Below are 25666 nucleotides of genomic sequence, written 5' to 3' on the forward strand. Positions count from 1 at the left end.
TCCCGCCGCTGCAAATGTTTCTACGCTCCCCCTATCATCTCCATCCCAGAGGCTAGCACAGATTAGAAGGCAAAAAAAAAAAAAAATGCACTCGCGATGACATGTTCTCAGAGCTCATGCAGTCGTCCCGCACTGAAAGAGCTCAGCAGAATGCATGGAGGCAAACAATGGCAGAGTCCAGGAAAGCGTTAAATGAAAGCAATGAGAGGAGGGAGGAGCACGCTGAGAGGAGGCAGGATGCAATGCTGAGCCTAATGGGGGAGCAAACTGACATGCTCAGGCGTCTGGTGGAGCTGCAGGAAAGATAGCAGGAGCACAAACCGCCGCTGCAGCCACTGTATAACCGCCTGCCCTCCTCCCCAAGTTCCATATCCTCCTCACCCAGACGCCCAAGAACGCGGGTGGGGAGGCTACAGGCACCCAGCCACTCCACCCCAGAGGACTGCCCAAGCAACAGAAGGCTGGTATTCAATAAGTTTTGAACTGTAGTGTGGCCTTGTCCTTCCCTCCTCCCCTCATCCCCACCCCACCCAGTGCTTCCCTCCTCACTCACCCCTCCCGGGCTACCTTGTGAGTTTTCCCCCTATTTGTGTGATGAATTAATAAAGAATGCATGATTTTGAAACAATAGTGACTTTATTGCCTCTGAAAGTGGTGATCAGAGTGGGGAGGTCAGTTGGCTTACAGGGAAGTAGAGTCAACCAAGGGGGCGGGTTTTCATCAAGGAGAAACAAACAGAACTGTCACACCGTAGCCTGGCTAGTCATGAAACTGGTTTCCAAAGCTTCTCTGTTGCGCAGGGCACCCAGCTGTGCTCTTCTAATCACCCTGGTGTCTGGCTGTGCATAATCGGCCACCAGGTGATTTGCCTCAGCCTCCCACCTCGCCATAAACGTCTCCCCCTTACTCTCACAGATATTGTGGAGCACACAGCAAGCAGCAATAACAATGGGAATATTGACAGGTTTCAGAGTAACAGCCGTGTTAGTCTGTATTCGCAAAAAGAAAAGGAGTACTTGTGGCACCTTAGAGACTAACCAATTTATTAGAGCATAAGCTTTCGTGAGCTACAGCTCACTTCATCAGATGCATATCGTGGAAACTGCAGCAGACTTTATATATACACAGAGAATATGAAACAATACCTCCTCCCACCCCACTGTCCTGCTGGTAATAGCTTATCTAAAGTGATCATCAGGTGGGCCATTTCCAGCACAAATCCAGGTTTTCTCACCCTCCACCCCCCCACACAAATTCACTCTCCTGCTGGTGATAGCCCATCCAAAGTGACAACTCTTTACACAATGTGCATGACAATCAAGTTGGGCTATTTCCTGCACAAATCCAGGTTTTCTCACATCCCCCCCACCCCCTTTTGCTGAGGTCTAACCTAGTCAGTAAACTGCGCCAGCGAGCTTTTAAGTGTCCAAATGCACATTCTACCACCATTCTGCACTTGCTCAGCCAATAGCTGAACTGCTTTTTACCACTGTCCAGGGTGCCTGTGTATGAAACGTCCCTTGTGAACCACCAGTGCTTGCAGCACCATTGAAAAGTACCCCTTGCGGTTTATGTACTGGCTGTCAAGGTGGTCTGGTCCCAAGATAGGGATATGCCTTCCGTCTATCGCTCCACCACAGTTAGGGAACCCCATTGCAGCAAAGCCATCCACTATGACCTGCACTTTTCCCAGAGTCACTACCCTTGATAGCAGCAGCTCAGTGATTGCATTGGCTACGTGGATCACAGCAGCCCGCACAGTAGATTTACCCCTTCCAAATTGATTCCCGACTGACCGGTAGCTGTCTGGCGTTGCAAGCTTCCAGAAGGCTATCTCCACTTGCTTCTCAACTGTGAGGGCTGCTCTCATCTTGGTATTCTTGCGCTTCAGGGCAGGGGAAAGCAAGTCACAAAGTTCCATGAAAGTGCCCTTACGCATGCAAAAGTTTTGCAGCCACTGGGAATCGTTGCAGACCTGCAACACTGTGAGGTCCCACCAGTCTGTGCTTGTTTCCCGAGCCCAGAATCGGCGTTCCATAGCAGGAACCTGCCCCATTACCACCATGATGTCCAAATTGTCAGGGCCCATGCTTTGAGAGAGGTCTGTGTTCATGTCCTCATCACTATCGTGATCGCGCTGTCGTCGCCTCCTCAACTGCTTTTGCAGGTTCTGCACATGCTGCAGGACAATGCACGAGGTGTTTACAATGCTCACAACAGCAGCGGTGAGCTGAGTGGGCTCCATACTTGCCATGGTATGTCGTCTGCAGGGGAGCAGGAGAGCAGAGTTGCAGCGGAAGCGGTGGATGATGACGGATGCCACAAGAATAGATATTTATACAGAATGACGAGAGGACCTGTGAGGTGGATTCATGGCACCAGGAGAGCAGGAGAACAGAGTTGCAGCAGAAGCGGTGGATGATGACGACAGTTAGCAGTCCTACTGCACCGTCTGCTGACAGGAGTATGGTGTCTGCACGAAAATGAAGCACGAAACGATTGTCTGTCGTTGCTTTCATAGAGGGAGGGGCGACTGACAACATCCAAAACTATCCACGACAATGTTTTTGCCCCATCAGGCATTGGGAGCTCCACCCAGAATTCCAATGGGCAGCGGAGACTGCGAGAACTGTGGGTTAGCTACCCACAGTGCAACGCTTTGAAAGTTGACACTAGCGACAGTACTGTGGATGCACTCCGCCGACTTAATGCTCTTAGTGGGGACACACACAATCGACTGTATAAAATCGCTTCTTAAAAATCGACTTCTTTAAGTTCGACCTAATTTCGTAGTGTAGACATACCCTTAGAAATCTCCTGTTGTAAGTGTTCATAATGTAGAAATGGGGGGAAAGAGCTACTGTTCCCAAGTACATAACCAAGGCTTTGCTCCTGCAATGTGATCCATGCAGGCATCCCCTTTGAGCCCTGGCTCTTATTCCAAGTCAATACTCATAAGAGTAGTGTTATTGACTAGCATAAGTAACAAGAAAGCTCTAGTTTCAAATAAAATGCTGTACAATTTTGCAAAATAATTGCTGAGAAATCTTTAAAATACTTAATAAGTAATACAGTGGTTTTGACTGTTGTTGGAATGGTAGGTTGTGGATAAGCCTTTCAGGATAGGAAGAAATGCTGGGTGAAGCCATTGGACTTCAGTGAAGTCCATGGGAGTTTTGTCACTGACTTCAACTTGGCCAGTTTTACCCTATGTCTTTGTATGTGTTTGTGCAGCAGTTAGCACAATCCTGATTGGCGCCTCTAGGTACTCTTGTAATACAAGTGCTAAATAATAATAGCAGGAAGTGGGGGTAGAGTTAACATGAGATGTCTGACTTTCTTTTTCTGCTTTACTCACTTTTTAAAATAGGGATCTTCTGATCTTGAGGATTACTTACTTTAATTTTTTTTTACAAAACTCAATACATAAATATATTAGCAATTAAACAGGTTTTTTGTTGGAAGGATTTCAAGGAAAAATATTGAATGATGGTAGAGGCAGCTATTTCATTTCCTTTTCAGAGTGAATGAGTGACACACAGAAACAGCGAGAGAGACTGTGCATGTGTGTCAGTGACAATGAAATGTTTCCTTTCCTTTCTTTTCTGCTGTATTGTTGAAAGGACGTCCTGAGCTTTTCAGTCTTCATTTATGAATGCTCTTTGCGTGACTGAAGGCAGTAGGTGACAGTTTTCTTAAAAGACTTTCTGAAAGATTTGGTTTCTTGCCCAAAGTATTATTGTCTAAAGGTTACAGAATATTATTTACAGTAACCACAAACATACTATTGTTATTTTAAGTAATATTCTAGATTTACTCTTTTTTTAAGTCGGAGAAATGCTGAAACTGCATTTCCCAGAGTGCATGAGGGTGTTCTAGCCTGATTAGTCAGCTGACCTGGATTGTGAAATATTCCTTATTTCCTGTTCAGCATTAATGGACATGGCTTGTGTGTATGAGTGTCCTTTCTTTCCTTTGTCAGGTGATTTAATGTCTTTTGACTAAAATCTTATTCAGAGCAATGGTGGCAAGGAAGTGAGCTGATTTACTAACTCAGCAGGTCGGAAACTACTTCTAGGGGGAAGGGATGTCATGAAGAAATAATATACTGCACTCTGCATATCTTCATATGAAAGGATCTAAATAATCTTCACAACGCCTACTAAACCGTTGACTTGGTTTTTTTTCAGTATTATTGGTTTTTTAATTTTCTTTTCTTTACAGTGGAGACTAGACCTCTTGACTTGCCAGTGAATACAGTACTTTTTAACACTTAACAATTAGTTTTAAATAACCTGTTTGTGAGGGGTTTTTTCCTTGTGGTTTTTTTTTTTTTTTTTACAGAACTTAAAAGGGAGCTTTAAAAGGAAAATAGAACTTCTTCAGACTGAAGAGGACAACTTCCTAAGAAAAAACAAAATGTCTCCTAAATTGAAAAAGCTTTTTAACATAATTATTTTAGGAATTGCTTTTATGTTTATCTTTACTGCCTTTCAAACGTGTGGAAATGTTGCGGTAAGTGCAAATATCAAAACACTCCACATCCTCACCTTTCTTTCTGACACCCCAGTTTTAAGGGTTATTTTGTTTAGGGATCTAAGATGCATGATAGCATTACATTTTATCTTTTTGTGTTTCTCTTGATTTAGTATTTGCACAGGTACTTAAGTAATCTGTTTCTTTAAGAGAGTATAGCAATGAAATAATGGTATGGGACAATACATGGTTGCTTAGAAAAAAATTAAGTTAATTAAACACATTCATCTTAATAATATCTGCTCTGGCAATTATCTGTCTAGCAATTGAATTAAACTGGATCTTGTCATGTTTCTGAGCTTTTTTATAATTTCGCTGTAAAACACATGACCACGATGCTATTTTTTGTAACTTTGTCACCTAATTTCTCCTGGTTAATTAATCTTCCTTAATCTCACATTTTCTCTGTGTAATGACAAACAGGAGATTGAAGGGGTATGAATACAGTATCTGGCGAGTGGTCATACTGTCACAACTGACAGAACTGCCAAGTCACTTTATAATTTACTGCCAGTCTCTCTCTCCTTTACTGCAGGCAAATTGGACATAAAAATAATTCAATTTATCTTTAGAAGCAGACTGCCCTTTTATTACTTTTATTATTATAAACCTATGTTTGCCATATTTAGAGACTCTCTTTTCTTATTTTCAGGAGGAATTCCCTGTTTGTAGGTGTATAAAGGTTGCTTTACCATGTTGTATGATTAATTTATGGTGGAGGAGACTGATCTTGTGGTTAAAGCACAGAACAGAGAGTTTGCAAATAGAGGTTCAATTTGTGATTGCTACAGACCATGTCCATGTCTCAGTTTCCATTTCTGTAAAAATGGGGCTCATACTGTTTTACATTAAAGAGGTGTTGGGAGGCCTAATTTGTTAATGTCTGTTAAATACTTTGAGATCTAAAGGCACTATAGAATCACAAAATAATAGTTATTGTTTCAAATGGACAGCTTCACCCCAAGCATCTTTGTGGGGTGAACTTTTATAAATAAAAGCTGTATACAGTTTTGTTGTAGCCATATTAGTCCCAGGATATTACATTAAAAGATGCACAGCATAGCCGCTCTTTGTTGGCAGGAGAGAGCTCTCCCACTGACAAAAAACTTCCACCCCCCAATGAGCAGCGGTAGCTTTGTCGACAGGAGAGCTCTTCTGCCGATAAAGCACTGTTCACACCGGCCCTTTTTAGTCGGTAAACGTTTTGTCGTTCGGGGTGGTATTGTTTTTTTCACACCCCTGAACAATAAAAATTTTACCAACGAAAGTCCAGTGTAGACAAAGCCTTAGAGAGAGAGACAAGGTAAGTGAGGTAATATCTTTTATTGGACCAACTTCTGTTGATGAGAGAGAGCTTGTCCAATAAAAGATACTACCTCACCCATCTTGTCTCTCATAAATAAAAGTGTCTGCAAGAAATATCCATTGCCTGGCAGTGAATGAATCAGGACTTAGGTTCCATTGTTCAAATTGCAGTTGCCCCGGGACCAAACCAGCATACCAGAAAACCAGTTGACAGAGGGAGAGTGTAGGAAGGAAGGCCTAGATCCACAAAGGAGCTTAGTCTCAGATCCCTCTAAGGTATTTAGGTGCCCTAACTTCTCTTGAAATCAACAGAAGTTGGGAGCCTAAAAACCTCTGAGGTTCAGGGCCTTAGGCTGTAATTAATAAATGTGGTTTTCAAAGGCTTGCGTACTGCTCATTTGAAAAGAGAAGGGAGTGTAGAGTAATTAGAAAAGGGGGATGGAAGTCAAAATTTTGATGTCCAGTCCTTGACTCTGCCACTAAATCTGAACAAGTTGCAGTTCAGTTTCCCTAACTGTACAATGGGTGTAATAGTTACTTCCTCACATAGGTTATACAAGGTTTAACGGCCATTTCTAAACTACTTTTAGTTCCTTGGGTGTTATTAACAATCAGTTCTAACTTTGCTCTCTTATGCTAATCTGTCTGTAGTTTTCAGATTAAAAAAAAACTATAAAATGTACTTTTTGTATTATTATTTATAATTTTCTCTACACAGCAAACCGTTATCACGAATTTAAACAACACAAATTTTCATGGCAGTGGCTATACCAGGTAAGTTACAGTGATATTTTTGTCCTTTTGTTACTTTAAGAGGCATAGCTAGTCTTAATGAAATCTTATAGGGACACGCTCTTACGTGATTGTATTGTTCTGCTGAACTCACACGTTAAAAACAAAATTATGTTATCATACTTAAACACAGCTTAATTTTGCATGTATATCTTTCTATTTAAATGAACCACATTAATGTTTTGCACTTTTTCTGTGTAGGGAAAAACAATGCCGTACTTTGCTTTTTATCTTGGGTCATGCAGTCTGTGCTGAAATTATTGAAAAGTAAAGCAGCTAACTAAGGCGTTGATCCTACAAACTTATCTGCATGTGTGGACCTTTGTACAGGGTCTGCCTGTGCAGATCAGCTTGCAGGAGAGATTTCAACAGTCACATGGAAGGGAACACTCTGAAAGATAGGAGGAAAATCAGGGTATCAGAGCTGTGGAAACCAGTAAGTGAGCTGCAGCTCACGAAAGCTTATGCTCAAATAAATTTGTTAGTCTCTAAGGTGCCACAAGTACTCCTTTTCTTTTTGCAGTTTTTTAATGTTTATTATTTTGCCATAGCAACCAAAGTCCCTAATCATGATCAGGGGCCTGTTGTGCTGGGACTCTGCAATCATTTAGGAAGACTTGGTTGCTGCCCTGAAGAGTTTACAATCTAATTTAAGATAAGGTGCAACAAACAAGGGTAAATAACAATAGAAGGGAAAGAGAGGCTAAAATAATAAGATCACGCAGTTACATAGGCTAGCGATATGTTTGATGTAATAGTTTTGAATCATTTGAAAAATGTCCTTAAATAAATAAAATTGGCTACACTATCCAATACTCTTGAATTTCATTTGAAATGCTTATTTGTCTTTATTATTTATTTGTGTAGCATGGCCATTATTTATGGGGTGTTCTCTGCATCAAATCTTATTTCACCTTCAGTGGTTGCTGTAGTGGGACCTCAGTTATCCATGTTTGTTAGTGGTCTATTTTACAGGTAAGTAATTCATTTAAATCTGTAGTTTCTGTTTCTTATGTATTTCCTCCCTTTACTTCAAAAGGTACCATGTCATGCATGAAATTGTACTGGTTGAGGAAGGCAGGGTTTGGCTTCTTGCAGTGATACTAGTGTTGCTCTTGAGTCACTTGGAATGTCACTTCAGAGCACTCCCTCCCCCAGAGACAGTGACCGTGTTATTTCCACAGCTTTGGCAGGCCTGGCTGACCTTGTAGTAAAGACCCAAGATCAGGCCTCAGTCTAATGACTGTATTAGAAAAATAGCATTAAATGTTTAGGATAATAAAAACTGTTTTGTTTCAAATCTTATTGACTTGGAGTCTTTTCAAAATGAGTTTAGGAATAAGTACTTGATTTGGAGGAAGCTAAGATACAAATCTGATTGTTAAAAAGCATAATCACATAACATTGCGCACATTCAATTTGAATATAATACATTGTTATATTTTAGCATATACATTGCGGTTTTTATCCAGCCTTTCACATGGTCCTTCTACACTGCTTCTGTTTTCATTGGGATAGCAGCTGCTGGTAAGTATTGCACTTAGTGTGTATCTGCTTGTACTTCTTCACTACATTTGTCTCTCTCTCTCGAAACTATTTTTCCTCCTTTCTCAGCAACTTTTTTGCTTGAATTTCAGTACTTTGGACTGCACAGGGAAATTGCCTGACAATAAATTCAGATGAAAACACTATTGGGAGAAACAGTGGAATTTTCTGGGCACTTTTACAGTCCAGGTAACTTTCCTTTATTAAGTCTTTCCCTGTGGTTACATGCACCCTGTACTTGCTGTTGTTGTTCAATGAGAGAGCAAGGGAGACTTTTGTCTCCAATACTTCAGAGTGATGCTCCGCAGACTATGAAACGAAAGGAAAAGCTGGAGGTGACAATTGTTGCTGATACTGAGCAATGCTTAATGGTAAATAGGAGTTATATACTGCAGGTCTTTCCTCCTGATGGACTAAAGTTAATGTCATTTCTGATATCTTGGATCCCTTTGAAATGTAGAGCTGGCCTTATGAAGGTGAATCCTCAATTTTGTTTTACATTTCTATGGGGCTAGCAGTTTGACTTGGACAGTGTGAGGACAGGCACCCTCTCTCTCTTTAACATTTACACCATATTCTTTTATATATAATTTGTTACCATAATAAATACTATATTCCTGTGTTATCCCTCTTTTGTTTGCAGCTTGTTTTTTGGAAATCTTTATATATACTTTGCTTGGCGTGGGAAAATTCATATATCAGGTTTGTATTACTTGCTTTGTGTGTAGAATACTTTGATGTATCATAATGTATGAAAAAATGGATAAAACAATGAAGTAGGAAGCAGCCATAGCCTATGTCTACATTACGGACCTTACAGCGGCACAGCTGCACTGTGCCGCTGTAAGGTCTCCTGTGTAGTCCCTCTATGCTGGCGGGAGAGAGCTCCCCCACCGGCATAATTAAGCCACCCCCAACCCAAGTGGCGATAGCTGTGTTGGCGGGAGATGCACACTGGTGTTTTTGTCTGTGAAACTTTTGTCGGGGTGTTTTTTGCACATCCCGACTGACAAAAGTGCTAGTGTAGACATAGCCATAGTTGTGACAGCTAGAAACATAGGGAACAGCAGGTAAAATTTGTGTTTGTTTTCTGGGGAGTATTTTAGTTTTAGGCTTTGTCTACACTAGCAATTGAAAGACAAAACGTTTGTTGTTCAGAGGTGTTAAAACACCCTCCCCCCCCGAAAGAAAAAAGTTTTGTCGACGACACAGGCTGGTGTGAACAGCGCTTTGTAGTCAGGAGTGCTCTCCTGCCAACAACACTAATGCCGCTCATTGGGGCTGGAAGTTATTTGTTGGTGGGAGAGCGCTCTCCTGCCGACAAACAGCGGCTACACTGTGCACCTTTTAGCAGCACGACTGTTGCGCCATAGCCGTGTCGCAAAAAGCTGCGTAGTATAGACATAACCTTAGTATGTAAAGCCATGTAATACAAGAGCTGTGAATATCTCCAGTGTTCCTGGCTGCTGTTCCCTTTGCCTTCTTTCAGGACTTGTGTACAGAGGGAAATTGATCAGAATAGTTGTCACAGAGTCCCCGGGCAATGCTCTGGAACTGCTCCCTACGAAGCCAGTCAGGACTCTGGGGAAGTCTCCTTTCTGTGAGCAGACTGTCTGCAGGGCACACAGCTCACACAGCTTCCATCTTCCTGGGTCTGACCTTGGAGCATTCAGCATCCTCTCTGCCCCTCCTTGCGCTTCCCACAGCGAGTCCGCCCAGGCGGGGTCCTGGGGAAGCCAGAGGGTCCTGCACCCCAACTCCGCAATAAGACATAACTCTCAGCGAGCCAGTAAAACAGAGGTTTATTAGAAGACAGGAACATGGTCTAACACAGAGCTTGTAGGTGCAGAGAACAGGATCCCCTCAGCTGGCTCCATTTTGGGGGACAGTGAGCCAGACAACCATGTCTGCACTTCACTCCATGTCCCCAACCAGCCCCAACTGACTCTCTCCAGCCCCTCCTCCTCTGGGCTTTGTCCCTTTCCTGGGCCAGGAGGCCACCGGATTCCTTTGTTCTCCAACCCTTTAGCTCTCACCTTGCAGGGGGGAAGGGCCCGGCCATCTGTTGCCAGGAAACAGGGTGTTGGCCATTCTCTATGTCCAGACCCCTGCACACACCTGCCCTCTAGGGCTCTGCAACGATCATACACCCTTATCCCACCACCTAGATACTTAAGAACTGCATAGGGGAAACTGAGGCACCCGCACACTATTCAGAGGAAACATTAAGAACAGTCGCACTTCATCACAATAGTTTATTGCAGAATTCCATAATAGCTTCCCATGTGAAGACTCTTATTCTGAAATAAGAATGTCTACATGGGGAGCTGTTCTGGAATAGCTATTACACTTTAAATTCACATCCTCCCTTTTCCAAAATAATATCCTGGTGCAGACAAACCCTCAGTGTCCCTGTCTTGATACAGATAATCAAGGTTAATTTCCTGTTTGAATTATAATTAATATTGTGGCTGGAGCCTTCCAAATCTATCAGAGTAGAACTTGGAGCAAAGTGCACTCATATTCAGTGGAGAAAGTGACAGGTGGACAAAGCTGTAGGGCTCCATACAGAACATCTGGGACCTGAGTTGCTCTGAAAAGGTGGAGGCAGGGACTGATATATATCGGTAGTGGTTGTCAACTCAGGGCTTGGCTACACTTGTGAGTTACAGCGCAATAAAGGAGCCCCAGGCGCACTAGGTCACTACCCGTCCACACTGGCAAGGCATGTAGAGCACTCTGACTCCGCGGCTACAGCGCTGCTGGTACTCCACCTTGGCGAGTGGAATAACGTTTGCTGCGCCCCCGGTGGAGCGCTGCGGCACCAGTGTGAACGAGGTGTTGCATTACTGCGCTCTGTTGACCTCTGGAAACGTCCCATAATCCCCTTAATTCAAGTGGCCACTCTTGTCATTGTTTTGAACTCGCTGTAGGAATGCGGATATGCCCTTTCAAAGCTTGGTTTCTGACAGCTGGCTGCTTATCTGCTCCGGGACAAAGGAACCATTACTGAGGAATGCTGCTTGTTTTGAGTGAGTTAGAGAGAGGCGGGGCGGGGTGGGGGGGGAGGGAGGTCTGCTGCTGTCTGAATTTACAAGACAGCATGCTGACACGCTCTCAACCCCCCAAAAATCCACTCTCTCTCCCTCCACATACACACAAAACACTCTCTGTCACACTCCATCCACTCCCTGCATTTGAAAAGCATGTTGCAGCCACTTGCACGCTGGGATAACTATCACAATGCACTGCTCTTTGTGGCATTGCAAAAGCTGCTAATGTGGCCACGCCAGTGCGCTTCCAGCTGAGAGTGTAAACACTCGACAGCGTTTTCCCTGCTGCGGTCTCCGAAGGCTGGTTTAACTCCCAGCGCTCTTCAACTGCAAATGTAGCCATGCCCTAAGAAGCCAACTGATTTATATGGAAACTGTGACAAAGCTTGTGTTTTAATATAATCATTCAGAAAACCCAGAAAAAAAAACGAATTGTAATATGAAATGGAGTTGATGATCCTGCTGTAAGGTGTATGTGAGGAGGAGGGTTTCCTATATTATGTACTAAAAAAGAACTCAGATATCTGATAGACCGTTCAACTATTCACATCTTTAAAACATGAAACCTTTTCCCTGTAGGACATCCTTCCAAATAAATGGAATTTTCAACCTCATTTGATAAACATTTTAGGAGGATGTTTCTGCTAAAGACAATTTGAAATGTTGACTTTTAAATGATCATTTCAAACTTCGCAGTTAGCATCCTCTTGTGCTGAAAAGAGCAGTTCTCAGCTCTGTTACTGTACTATTGATTCAGGCTCTTTGCAGACTGAGTAGCACAGCCTACATATAAAAATAAAAAATTCAAACATCCAAGAATTAAAATGAAAGCTTAAATTCTGCCAAAAACATAAATCTGTGGAATCTGAAATTCTATGAGTCCTAATTTATATTGCTCCTGCTAATCACCTCGGATTACAGCATTTAGCAGAACTCACACTGAAGTTTTCCTTTAACTTTAAGTGAATTAAAGTCCCTTGAAGCATGTTGAAATAATTTAGGAGTCTCCTTCCATTTCATTAGAAGGTGAATGTTCCTACATTTGAACATCAGTCCCTCCTTGCCACACTTTATTTCAGGTTCCCACAAGAGCTGTTTACACATGCACATAAAATACTATTTTTAAAACTACACACACACAGACAGATTGTTATTGATTTGGAATCTTACACAGGTTTTTTTTAAAAATGTATTTTAAAAAAATTCTGTTCACCTTTAAGCCATTGGAGAAATAAGTATGAGTGTGTAGGCAGTATCTTTAGGGTTGAGAAGTGGGAGCCCAAAGGTTAGTTTGTCTCAGGACAACTCATGATTAGCTGCTTCTCAGCAATTTTTCTGCCTGATGAATAGGGGAAGCCTCTGCACAAAAGAGTTTACTGTGCCAAGCAAGTTGGTTAGTGTAGAGGGACTGGTGCATGGAACATCAGGTACCTTTCCTCCAGATGCTCACTGTTATCTTCTGTCAAATTGTGAGGTTTCATGAGCCTATAGCTTTTGAAATGTATAGCTCTACCAGTTTATAGTATCACATGATGTAACATTAGTTCCTGGGGCTGGAGAGGAAGGCAGTTTTTTCTAATCAGTGTAGGGAAGATGATGTAGCCTCTGCCCTGCAAGCAATAATGGATACTGTTATTGAACAGCCTCTGCACTTTCTCTTCCCTTTTATTTACCCCCACTTAGCCACAGCCAAAAGTGGTGGTGATATTCTTTGATCAGCCAGTATTCCATTGGCATATCAGCAATGACAAAGGAACTTGCCAAACATGCGGGACACTTTGCCACACGGGTAGTAAGTCAGACAACACCACTGAAATTAATATGTATTATATACACCTCTTTATAAATTGTACCTTGCTTTAGCATGGGAACTTCTTAGCTATCTGCACCATTATTTGTGGAGATAGTTTACTAGACTTGAATTGTTTTATGCAGACCTGTGTGTGACACCTTTTTGATTTTCCACAGAGAGTGATCGCAGGACTGTCTTCATTGCTCTAACTGTCTTCAGTCTCGTGGGCACATTTCTGTTCTTTCTGATTAGGAAATCAGAGGAGTCAAACACACTGGAGGAGGAAGTCTCCTCCACTGATGAAAGCACTGTAGACAACTCGTAAGTGCTTATGGCAATAACACATTACCACCCAGCCAAGCACGTGTGTACCTAGTGCATAATGGAAAACTCCTTATTTGCTTCTCCCTCTGAACCAAAAGCATCTAGAATTTGAATAAAGTATAGGAGAGTCCCTGGAGCTATTACCTAGTTGATGCAATCCTTACTTGTTCTCCTCATAGGCGGTACACTTGAGCATGGGATAGGGCATAACAAATAGTGTTTTTTCATTGGTGAGTAAGGGTCTTTGGGGAGACTTCATTTATCTCCCTCCTCTCACTATTAAGCGTATGTATGTTCTTTCATATTTTTCCTTGCCCTTATCTCCAAACAGTAACTATTGGTCTCTAACCATGGAAGTGATTTGGGGATAGAAGCAGAACAGAGTGGGGTTTATGAAGGTAAAAAAAGACCGGGGGTCAGATTGGGATGAGACTGTTTACTTCCCTTCTAAAAGCACATTCTCAATTTGTGTCTCTGCAATAATTCTGCAAGAGAGGGCTGACTTCCTTATTGAGCAGCACAGAAAGAACCTTCAGAGCCTCTCCGAGAATTATAGGAAGCTTGATTCACTCTTATCAGAATTTGTATCTGGTAGTCAAGTGCCTTTGTAGTTCTAAGAGCTTTGTAGGTTTCTAAACCCTTTTATCCACACCCCTTACCTTAAACAATTCTTCCATTGTCCTTTATTAGTTATTTGAAGCTAAGTGGTTTGTAATTTTGGTTTGCTGGTGGAGATAGGGCTTAGAATTCTTACTACTTTGTCTTTTTGGCAGGTGCTTTGTGTATGGGTCTGGATTTTCAAAAGCATCCGCTCAACAAGGCCTGTCGTATCAGTAGCAATGGAGGCTGATTATCTGGCCAACAGTTTTAAAAAAATATCATGCCACAGTGGTAGGCAAGGGTTGTTTGGAAAGATTTAATAACATGTAGAGATCTGTTCAGCTATCAGTTATTATTTAGCTGCAGATCACACATAAATGACCTAGGTATCATGCTGATGTGCACATTAGAAATGCATAGCTATAAGCACTAAAGTCTCTCTGAAACAGTATTTGCAGATACAGTTATTTTATTAGCCAGCTGTAGGATGATTAGAAAGACGAGAGCACATGTAGTGGAGAGAACAAGTCTGATACAGACAAAGCCCAGAGACATAGTGCTATAAAAGAGGATACTCTGTGAATGACATACACCCCCACTAAAGGTAGATACCTTTTTCAACTAGAGGATTATTTCACAAAAATGTTTTATTAAACATAGTGTGTTGAAATTGCTAATTATGGGCAGGAAAATGTACAGAAAACAAAAATATGAATTTGTCTATTTTCCATCATAATGGTAAAAGCATGGTTATCTCTGGTTCATCTTTCTGATCTTAAGAAAATATTTACACAGGTCTATCCAAAGCAAAGCGACGAGGGCAGTGGATGCATTTAGTAAGTATTATTGCACTTTAGAACCATTTCTCAAAAATATTACAACAGATCTATGAACTGTCAAATGATCCTATTTGTACACAACCATATATAAATAATTTTAAACAGAAATTTGGCTTTAATAATGCAGGGCAATAGACCTGCAGTCTCCCCTTCCTTAATCCTGAGACACTTAATCTTCTTTGTTTATCACTCAGCTAAACAACCCTCACAGTTCCCTCCTCTGTTCTTCATTCAGCCAATGTATCATGTAGCCCAGATCCTTCATATCCCAGATCAGTCCAGGATCTTTAGAGTCTTCAGTGGTGGTGCCTGCTTTAAAGTGATATGACACTGAGGCAAAGAGTAGGCTGCATTTGTGTTTTGAAGGCTCTAGGCACCTCCTGGTTCAAGGCTCAGTGGAAAGAGCAAAGATCTCATTCTGTGGAGATTAAAGAGGACTGTTGAACAATTGTGCGAGTTACTGAGTTGAGAGGGAAGCAAAGGATATTTGACAGTCTCAGGACAGAAGTGAAACAAGTCTAGGGAGGTGAAAAAGAGGGTTAACACTAGAAAGGGAGGACAGGATGTGAGAGGGAGAGATCATGGGGATGAGGGGAGGAAAAAAGGAAAAGCCACTCTATGAAAGTAAAAATGTTTCCCATTAAAGAAAGAGCAAGATGAAGTATAAGTTACCTTTTGTATGAATTTACATCAACATTTACAATAAAGTTCAACAATTTAAAAAATAAAAATTCTTCATTCGGATACATGTGTGCAGCTCCCACTGGAGCTTGTAAGTAGTGGCACTTAACTGTTGATATCTGAAGGCAGAATTTGGCCCAAACACATTTAGAAAAACTCAATTACTGTAAAATAAAAATATTCTGAATTGAGATTACAAGAGTACAGTACATAAAACCACTCAGCCTTTAGTCACTGGAAAATGTATTTGGTTGATTTCCCTCTCTACCCTGCCCCCCCACAATAAAACCCTTTCAGATTGGCCTTTTAAGTTAAAGGCCCCCTTTGTAGCAGCCTTATTTAATCAAAGAGAGAAAAAATCAGTACATGATTTGCATCGCTTTAACATATTTGTGCCTTTGGTAAACAGCAAAAGAAAATAAATGCACCCTTAATGTCAGTGAATTTTATTCATTTATATTTTTTCTTTGCAGAGAGATCTATTAAACTGTACTTCACCAAAGAGATTTTGCTCCTTAGTGTTACAACAGCTTATACAGGTAATGAAACAGGCAAAAGGACACAATCATTTGCTAGTGCCAGGGCATTTTATGGGACACTAAATGAGTACCCCTCAATCAGGATCATATTCCTGTATCCCAGTATATATTACTTTAATGTATTGGAGTTTATTACCATTTTGTAGTATTTTTGTACTCTGTTTCTGAAAAATGCTCTTCTATAGATTAATTTTTTTGTACCCAACCCTGCCAAAATTATGGGATTTAATAAGAGTTGTTAAACCCAGTTTAAGGTCAGCCAATTTATATCTTGGCTAGGGCATGGTTTATGAGTCTGCTTTATTACACAGTTTGTCCTTGTTCATACTGGCCAGATTAAATCATGTTAGAACACAATTAAACTGCAGTAAAGTCTAATAATGGTAATTAAACTCATTTTTGTAGATGAGGTCTTTAATATCAGCTCCATCAGACTTGCAATGAAGTGTAGGAGACTTTTGTAAGAGCCCTTGTCCTAAAACCATGTGTGCATTAGGAAAATGTTGCAAAGACTTCCTACATTGCAATCACTGATTTGACTCTGTAGTAGGGCAGCCTCCACGTGGAGTGCCCTCCTAAGGCAGGTCTCTACACAATAAAAACATAAGAATGGCCATACTGGGTCAGACCAAAGGACAAGGTCCATCTAGCCCAGTATCCTGTCTTCTGACAGTGGCCAATGCCAAGTGCCCCACAGGGAATGAACAGAGCAGGTAATCATCAAGTGATCCATCCCCTGTTGCCCATTCCCAGCTTCTGGCAAACAGAGGCTAGGGGCACCATGCCTGCCCATCAGCCATTGATGGACCTGTCCTCCATGAATTTATTTAATTTTTTGAACCCTGTTATAGTCTTGGCCTTCAGAACGTTCTCTGACAAAGAGTTCCACAGGTTAACTGTGCATTGTGTGAAGAAATACTTCCTTTTGTTTGTTTTAACCTGCTGCCTATTTCATTTGGTGACCCCTAGTTCTTGTGTTATGAGAAGGAGTGAATAACACTTCCTTATTTACTTTCTCTACAGCAGTCATGGTTTTATAGACCTCTATCATATCCCCCCTTAGTTGTCTCTTTTCCAAGCTGAAAAGTCCCGGTCTTATTCATTTCTCCTCATACGGAAGCTGTTTCATACCCCTAGTCATTTTTGTTGTCCTTTTCTGAACCTTTTCCAATTCCAATATATCTTTTTTGAGATGGGACGAACATATCTGCACACAGTTTTCAAGATGTGGGCGTACCATGGATTTATATAGAGGCAATATGATATTTTCTGTCTTATTATCTATCCCTTTCTTAATGATTCTTAACATTCTGTTCACTTTTTTGACTGCCACTGAACATTGAGTGAGTGTTTTCAGAGAACTATCCATATGAAGCCAAGATCTCTCTCTTGATTGGTTACAGCTAATTTACACCCCATCATTTTATATGTATAGTTGGGGTTATGTTTTCCAATGCATTACTTCGCATTTATGAACATTGAATTTCATCTGCCATTTTGTTGCCAAGTCACACTGTTTTGTGAGACCCTTTGGTAGCTTTTCGCAGTCTGCTTTGGACTTAATTGTCCTGAGTAGTTTGATATCATCTGCAAATTTTGCCACCTCACTGTTTATGCCTTTTTCCAGATCATTTATGAATATGTTGAATAATACTGGTCCAAGTACAGATCCCTGGGAGACACCACTTTCTCCTTGCACCTGCCTCAGTTTCCTGTTTGTTTGCCCATGACAGACTCTCAGGCTTGGTCTACACTGTAAAGTTATAGCTGCATGCCTGTGTCAGTCACAGGTGTGAAAAAACTACATCCCTTACTGACTTAGTTATGCTGACAAAATATAGTCACAGCTATGTCGATGGAAGAGGGCTTCCATTGACATAGCCAACTTTATTCAGGGAAGTGGTATTCCTATGCTGACAGGAAAACCCAAACTGTTGTTGAAGGCTGGATCTACACTACAGGGCTATGCTGGCATACCCATGCCAGTATAGTCTCCGTAGTGCAGATATACCTTCAGTGTTTGATACAAAACCTGCCTCTGGGCATAATTTGTTCATATATACCAGTGCAGTAATTCCCCTAAAGCCCTTGCAACAAAACTGTTCTTGACAAACTCACAGTAAAAATACTAAGATACAACAATTTTTCCAGTCCTCTCTTCAGGGACAGTGCCTCCAGATCACCCACCTGAGAGTCAATGTGGCACGGTGTTCCCATTTCCTTTTTGCTCTACTCTCCAGGCCGTCCATCTGAGTGCCCAGTCTCATGAACTTTACCACAGTCCTCAAGTCAGGTTGCCCACAAGAGAGCTCCTCACTATGTTCCACACCTCAGGACTCCCTGCCTAAGTCCTACCCATGCTGAGAGCCCAACCTCTTGCTTCGAGGCCCAGCTTCTTCTCACCAGGCTGGATAGGGGTCACTGGTCAAGCCTTCTGCTCATCAGAGGCTCCCAGTTAGGTCAGGTCTCACCAACAATTCTGTTCCAGCTCTCTGCAGAACTCAGCTCTCTCTACCAGGTCTCCTATAGCTCTATCCAAGCAACTTTTTGCTCACTCTCTCTCTTTATATACTTCTAGTCTCTGATTCTCTGAGCTTTGTCTCTCATGTTCTCAGACAGTTGAGCTTTCATCTGGTGACCACCTTCCTCTAGGGGCCAGGACAGGTGCCCTGTTTTAAGACCAGTTGGTGGTCAGTTGACTAGACACATGTCCACACCCCTGAGCAACGTAGATAAGTCAGCTTAATCCCTAGTGTAGAAAGTGCTGAGTTGATAGAAGAAATCAATGGGAGTTTTATCAGGTTTCAGAGTAGCAGCCATGTTAGTCTGTATCTGCAAAAGGAACAGGAGTACTTATGGCACTTTAGAGACTAACAAATTTATTTGAGCATAAGCTTTCGTGGGCTACAGCCCACTTCATCGGATGCAATAGAATGGAACATATTAATTCAAGCTCAGCAGTTTCTCATTGGAGTCTGTTTTTGAAGCTTTTCTGTTGCAAAATTGCTACCTTTAAGTCTGTTACTGAGTGGCCAGAGAGGATGAAGTGTTCTCCTACCGGTTTTTGAATGTTACGATTCCTGATGTCAGATTTGTGTCCATTTATTCTTTTGCGTAGAATTTTTTCTCTTAATGGGAGTTTTGTGTAATTCAAGCTGCATTGGGCTCTTAAAGTAACCATGTCAGAAACTTAGTCTAGCTTGAAATATGTTGCTGCCATCTGGTGGCTCAAATTCACCATTACCATCTGTATTGTAAAGTGATTTGGTACAATTCATTGTAAGAGCTCCAAAAGCAGATAATGATTCTGAATTGTTGTGGTCTGTTATTGAAACTGTTCAAAGTTTTGTGAGGCTTTACTGCTCACATGCCATGTAAAATCACCTACTATTACTAGATCTTTATATGGTGTACTATATTTTCTGCAGTAGCAAAGGCCAAAGAGGTTTACTTAAGAGTTCATTTTTGGCCTGGCTTTGTGTTGGTTTAAGCAAATCTCTTTGCACTGTTGTAAATATACTTGCTATGGAAGAGTTGACATTTATAAAATGGACTCTATATATTGAAAAGTCTTATTGCATGACTCATGGTTCTGTGGTCACCCTAGCTGGGACTCAGCCATGTTACCTTCCCTCATGTTAATGACAGTACCAGGGTAGAGAAGTACCAAGCAAAACATTGGTCTTATCTTAGAGTTTAGTTTTACTTTTATTAAGTTTTAGTTAATTATAAGTGTATTGAAAGTAGTAGTACATATTAGGAGCTTAACCTGGAATCTGTCATTTCCTTTATAAGTCTTTGGACAAGGGCTCTTTTTCACAAATGCCATCACTGGACCAAAAAAAAGAAGAATTTTTTCCTGCATTGAAGTCAGGCTTTAAAGACTTGATTATTTGACTGTTTCCCTGAAATGATATTTATAATAATTCTGTGGCACTTTTCATCTGCAAGAATTCCCAAAACAGTTTGAAAACTGAAATACATATTGTCTATAGGGATCACATTGCTCATCACTAAAATAGACCTACCTCTGGGATGGAACACAGCAGCTGGTCAACATTCCGCAATAACAGTACATCACAGGTTAGGACAAGGCATGAAAAATACCACATCTTATTAGATCGTTAGGGGAAGTGTATTAATTAAACACAGCTATTTATAGAGCACCTTAGGTATTTTTTTTAGCTGTGAAATATATAAAGTTTATGAAACGAACAAAATTTGTGTAGGAAAGTATTAACAATCCAAGGGCAGTTTGTCTAGTGGTTAGAGCATGAGACTAGTAGTCAGAAGCTCTATTATTAACTCTACTTCTGACTGATATGTGGCCTTGAGTAAGTCACTTAGCATTTTTGGGCTAGTTTTTCCCTCTGTAAAATGGGGATAATAATGGTTACTTACTTCATGTTAGGGGTGTTATGAGGATTAGGGATTTTTTGTAAAGCACTTTGAAGATCATAGAATCATAGAATATCAGGGTTGGAAGGGACCCCAGAAGGTCATCTAGTCCAACCCCCTGCTCAAAGCAGGACCAATTCCCAGTTAAATCATCCCAGCCAGGGCGTTGAAGATGAAGAGTATACGATAAATATTATGAATGGATATAATACACAAAATAAACAAAGTGGTATATGGTCACCACAACAGTGATGCTTCATGGTATAGGTGAATATTTGTGCAGAATTTAACAAGTCAGAAAAGAGTTGCCCAAGCCGAGATCTAGCCAGAAATGACCAATGTCTTTCTGTGTTGTAGTGACCTCAGAAACATAGCATTAGTGCAGCCCATGTTGCAGTACCTGTTTCTGTGAAAGCCACTACAAGTCTTAAGGTTCTCACAGGGTTCCAAATTTTGTAATGTGCTTTTTTGAAGTGTATGTAAATGACTGAAGCAATGTTTTGGCTGCTGCTGGCAGCAGGCCTACTTAATATAATATTAAATGATCATTCTAGGTGTGTCACTGGGGCTATAGGTTTGACATCCCCATTGTATAATCTTATAACCAACTTCCAGTTATATATTATTCCACAATATCTGAAAGTACTGATACAGAATAGGTGTGTGGTTATATTGTCATACATTTATTAAGTGGTGGGAGGTCAAAGACCCATGGTAAAATCTTACTCCCATTGAAGTCAATGTAACTTTTTCCATTGACTTCAATGGAGCCAGAATTTCACCCCAGGTGCAGATATGACACTAACTTCACATGTCATGGTGTGTGGGTTTTTCTAAAATAGTTTATGTATTCTGACTTATGAAAGTCATATAATTATATGTCTTGGAATACTCCTAAACTAATGTGATTGCATCTACAATCTTCGTCTTTTAACCATGTATTTGTGAGAGACAATGGTTAGACAAAAGGAACTTTTGCATAATGGTGTCTGAAATAATGCATAATACTACAGCTGTCAACTTTTGTCTGCCTTTCCTTAAAGGTCTGGAATTAACATTCTTTTCTGGAGTATATGGAACCTGTATTGGTGCTGTGAATAGATTTGGCACTGAAGAGAAAAGTCTTATTGGACTCTCTGGTATTTTTATTGGCGTTGGAGAAATTTTAGGTGAGTCTAAAGAAATTAAAGTTTAAGTTTAAAAAATGAAGTTGTTGAGATTATTGAAAAGGTTGTTTCTACACAAATGTACAGTGCACTACACATGTCAGACTTGCAGCAAAAGTTGCATATGCAAGAAGTAAAGTACAACTAAGATCTGCTACAATACTTGGCGGGGTTAGACTAGATGACCGTTGCGGTCCCTTCTAACCCTATGATTCTGTGATTCATTATTGTGCTGCATCTTATGTAATCATTTACACTAGTACAAACTGAATGCAGAGAAGGATGTGGAATATTACCAGATAAGAGTCTTAGCATTTTCCACCCACTTTGCATTGGTATAAATGACTATGTAAGACGACAACAATAGTGAATCCAGTCTATAGTGTTAATAGGCAATTTTTAGCATTTGTACATCATGCTTTTATGGTTAGCTGCATCTGATTTACATTTTTGTATTGGCAAAAAGAAAAGGAGGACTTGTGGCACCTTAGAGACTAACAAATGTATTTGAGCATAAGCTTTCGTGAGCTACAGCATTCGATGAAGTGAGCTGTAGCTCACGAAAGCTTATGCTCAAATACATTTGTTAGTCTCTAAGGTGCTACAAGTACTCCTTTTCTTTTTGCAAATACAGACTAACAGCTGCTACTCTGGAACTGATTTTTGTATTGCTAAGTCTAAACCTTCTTTTTTATAATAAAAAGCTAAGGTTGTATGCTTAGAGGTGAAAGACTAAACATATATCAAAGGTAAACTTAGTACTCAATTAAAATGACTGAATACAAATCTCAGTTGACTAAATCAAAATCTCCTACCCTTTGCTTACACTAGAGCATTTTGGTGTAGCTAACACCATTGAAATCCCCCAACTTGTGAAACACCCTGAATCCACACAGGCATTCACAACATGGTTGTAATTGCACTTGCTCTGAATGAGGCTAAGCACAGTATCATCCACCACTATTACCCTCCAGCAAGGGTTCTCAAACTTCATTGCACTGCAACCCCCTTCCGATAACAAAAATTACTGCATGACCCCATGCAGGGGGACCAAAGCCAAAGCCCAAGGCTTTCAGCCCCAGGTCAGGGCGCTGTAACCTGAGCCCCACCACCCACAGCTCAGGTCTTGGGCTGTGGCCCTGGGCAGTAGAGCTCAGGCTCTGGCTTAGCAAGTCTAATGCCAACCCTGGCGACCCCATTAAAATGGTGTCACAACCCACATTGGGGTCCTGACTCACAGTTTGAGACCTACTGTCCTTCACCATTGCAATCCCTCTGAAGATAGTAAGTACTGGCAGAGCAGCTGCAACAATACAATTAGCCCTTTCAGTACTGTTCCACAAAGCTCCTGCCCACCTTTCACTGATGGCTCTGACAGCCCAGAGAACTCACCTCTGTTACCTGTCAAGTTGCATCCCTCCCCCCGTGGAACCAAGGTACCATTTGGTTGATCTCAGCTCTGCCAGTCCCTCCTTCAGGGTCTATCATAGATAAATTTCTAATGTACATTTTCAACATGTGCTGCCATATCTGAAGTTTGGATTCTTTCTTTACACTGTACATATACAATTAAATGGAAACTTTTTAAACATGTTTCTTTCTTTTTGTCATTAATCCTAATAATTATGTATTCTTTTCCCCTCCTATAGGTGGAGGATTCTTTGGCTTAGTGAACAAAGATAATCGCTTTGGCAGGAACCCAGTTGTGATGCTTGGCATTGTGGTCCATTTTTTAGCCTTTTATTTAATTTTTTACAACATACCAAATGATGCCCCCATTGCTTCCTTCAAAGGAACAGATAATAGTGCTTATATGAATCCAAGGTACAAAGTGTTCTGTTTCTCTTGATCAGCATAATTTGAAAGCATAGAAATGTAAGGCTGTGGTATGGGCCTTAAGAGGTCTTCTAGTCCATCCTCCTGCACTGAGGCAGGATTAAATATACCATGACCATCCCTGACAGGTGTTAGTCTTCCCTGTTTTTAAAAACCTCCAGTGACAAGGATTACACAACCTCCCTTGGTAACCTGTTCCAGAGGTTGACTATCCTTATACAGTAAAAAGAAAGTTTTTCCTGATACCTAATTTAAATCTTCCTTGCTGCAGATTAAGCAGATTACTTCTTGTCCTATCCTGGCTGGATGTGGAAAAGAGTTTATCGCTGTCCTCTTTTTAACAACCTTGGAGAGAAGCAGCTTGTTATTCTGTTGGAAAGACAGCTTCAAGCTCTTTTCATTGACTAGTGATCAAGATCCTAGAGAACGTTTCCATCCACAGTTCTCCATTCTCAGTAGCTTCAGATGTTATAGCAATTCATACCAAAATGTAGGCGGTTAAATGGCAGGTCAGAATGGTGTCAGTTCATATTAAGTGCATTGTTTGTGAACATTATTACTGATGGTCTGAGAAATTACTTTAGTTATCGTAGATGCCAGTGATTTCCGTTATTCTAATATACCAGAGGGCACAACTATACCACACACTATGACAGCAATTTCTAAAGCCAATTGAATACTCATTGTCCAGGTCCACTCCATTAACTTGTGGCCAGATTCTGCCTGTCCATTACATGGGTGCTCAGTTTGGGGAGTGGGCATCAGAAGCTTTCTTGCCTTGTGCATGCATGACCCCCGTAAGGGCCAAGAAGAATTCTAATCTCTGTGGTCAGGATATTGCAGGGATCACTCTGTTTCTGTGCCCACATTGTTCTACCATCTTGCTTCCTCCACACACACATATGAAGGAGAATGAGTTGGAAGGCAGCAATCCCATGTTTAAATACAAGTAACTGCTAATTTGCCAACGTAAGAAATTGTGAACATATTAATGGACTTGTGTTAAGCATTATATCTGAAATTTTCTGCAATTTGAAAGGTGCTTTTTAAGCCTCCCATATTCATAGAGTTTTCATGCTCTCCATATCTGGTGGCTGCAGGCATTAAGATCCAGATATGCTTGCCCATTAACAGAAGAGGAGTCCCAAAGTGAGGTAGTTGTTTTAGCAGCTCCAATTCAGTGTAGGATTGACTGGCTGTAGCACTGGCAGAAAATTTAGAATTTCAGAGTACAAAAATCCTGTAAGGAAATATATCTACCACCCACATCAGTAGTTTTCCATCAAAATTCAAACCTGAATTCAATTTTCTACTTTTATTTCCAAGACAAGTCTGACAAAACAGGTTGTTTATATTGAGAATCTCTATGGGTACTAGCACTAGCCAGTAGCTGAATATCCCTATTAAAGTTGGTTTCATTTTTCCCTGCAGCAAAGAGTTGGCAATTTTATGCAGCTTTCTGTTGGGACTAGGAGACAGCTGCTTTAACACCCAACTCCTCAGTATTTTGGGGTTCCTTTATTCAGAAGACAGTGCACCTGCCTTCGCTGTCTTCAAATTTGTCCAGGTATTATATTGCGTCAAATAGCAAAGTCACTGTGTATGTGAAGATGTCTTTTGGGTATATGAATAATTAGTATTCTACTGAAATAAGGCAGATTTTTTTAGTGAGCTCAATAAATTTAATACTATCCTTCCCAGAAAGGATGGGAGCCTGTTCTGTCTTTTATGCAAAAACTGGTTAAAGTAGTAGCCCTTGGTTCAGGAGAACAATATAAAAGTGCTGTGTTAATGTATTGAGCAATCAGACACTCTCAGGTTTTTGAGTGTGAGCTATCGATAATGGTGGGTTCTGCTTTAATGTCTAAAGGCATGTTCAGATATGCAGATTCTGATTTTTGGTTTAAATATTTATTTACTGGAAGAAGTCTTTGGAGATTGGGTAGTAGGTAACAGCAAATGTATTGGTTAAATGTTGGTTTCCAAGTTTTTTAAAGTTTGTACCACATGTCACTTAGAGTTACCGGTTGTGCCCAGTACTTGGTGAGGGGAACCTGGGCATAAGAAGAATTGAAATGGTCATTTCACATGTCTTAAGCCATCACCCCGAAACTATTTATAATTATGTCAGTTGTGGACTAAATTAGAAGCCCTTCTCATAAATGATTGCTTTCTCCTATTCTGAATGGGTTGATAAATAGCAGACATGAAGCCCAGGTGGAAACCTTTGTGGTTTTGAGCTTTCCCAGATCCTGGATTG

General features: G+C 40.9%; 1 protein-coding gene across 6 annotated transcripts in view; it reads left to right on the plus strand.

Moving 5' to 3' along the window:
• The window catches only part of MFSD11 (major facilitator superfamily domain containing 11), a 39498-nt gene that overhangs the window by 4593 nt on the left and 9239 nt on the right, over nt 1-25666 (plus strand). For 2 of the 6 annotated variants that reach the window (XM_073310489.1, XM_073310486.1), the window contains exons 2-13: nt 4345-4515; nt 6560-6615; nt 7501-7608; nt 8081-8160; nt 8271-8367; nt 8822-8880; nt 13200-13344; nt 14743-14783; nt 15941-16006; nt 21448-21573; nt 23220-23394; nt 24838-24973. In XM_073310489.1, coding sequence (XP_073166590.1) covers nt 4345-4515; nt 6560-6615; nt 7501-7608; nt 8081-8160; nt 8271-8367; nt 8822-8880; nt 13200-13344; nt 14743-14783; nt 15941-16006; nt 21448-21573; nt 23220-23394; nt 24838-24973 — 1260 coding nt within the window. Of the gene's footprint in view, nt 1-3852; nt 3983-4344; nt 4516-6559; nt 6616-7500; nt 7609-8080; nt 8161-8270; nt 8368-8821; nt 8881-13199; nt 13345-14742; nt 14784-15940; nt 16007-21447; nt 21574-23219; nt 23395-24837; nt 24974-25666 lie in introns of those variants that run through there. The other 4 variants (XM_073310488.1, XM_073310491.1, XM_073310490.1 and 1 more) reach the window with 4 other exon arrangements.

This window comes from Lepidochelys kempii, chromosome 14 (genome assembly GCF_965140265.1).
Source record: "Lepidochelys kempii isolate rLepKem1 chromosome 14, rLepKem1.hap2, whole genome shotgun sequence".
NCBI classification, from domain to species: domain Eukaryota; kingdom Metazoa; phylum Chordata; order Testudines; family Cheloniidae; genus Lepidochelys; species Lepidochelys kempii.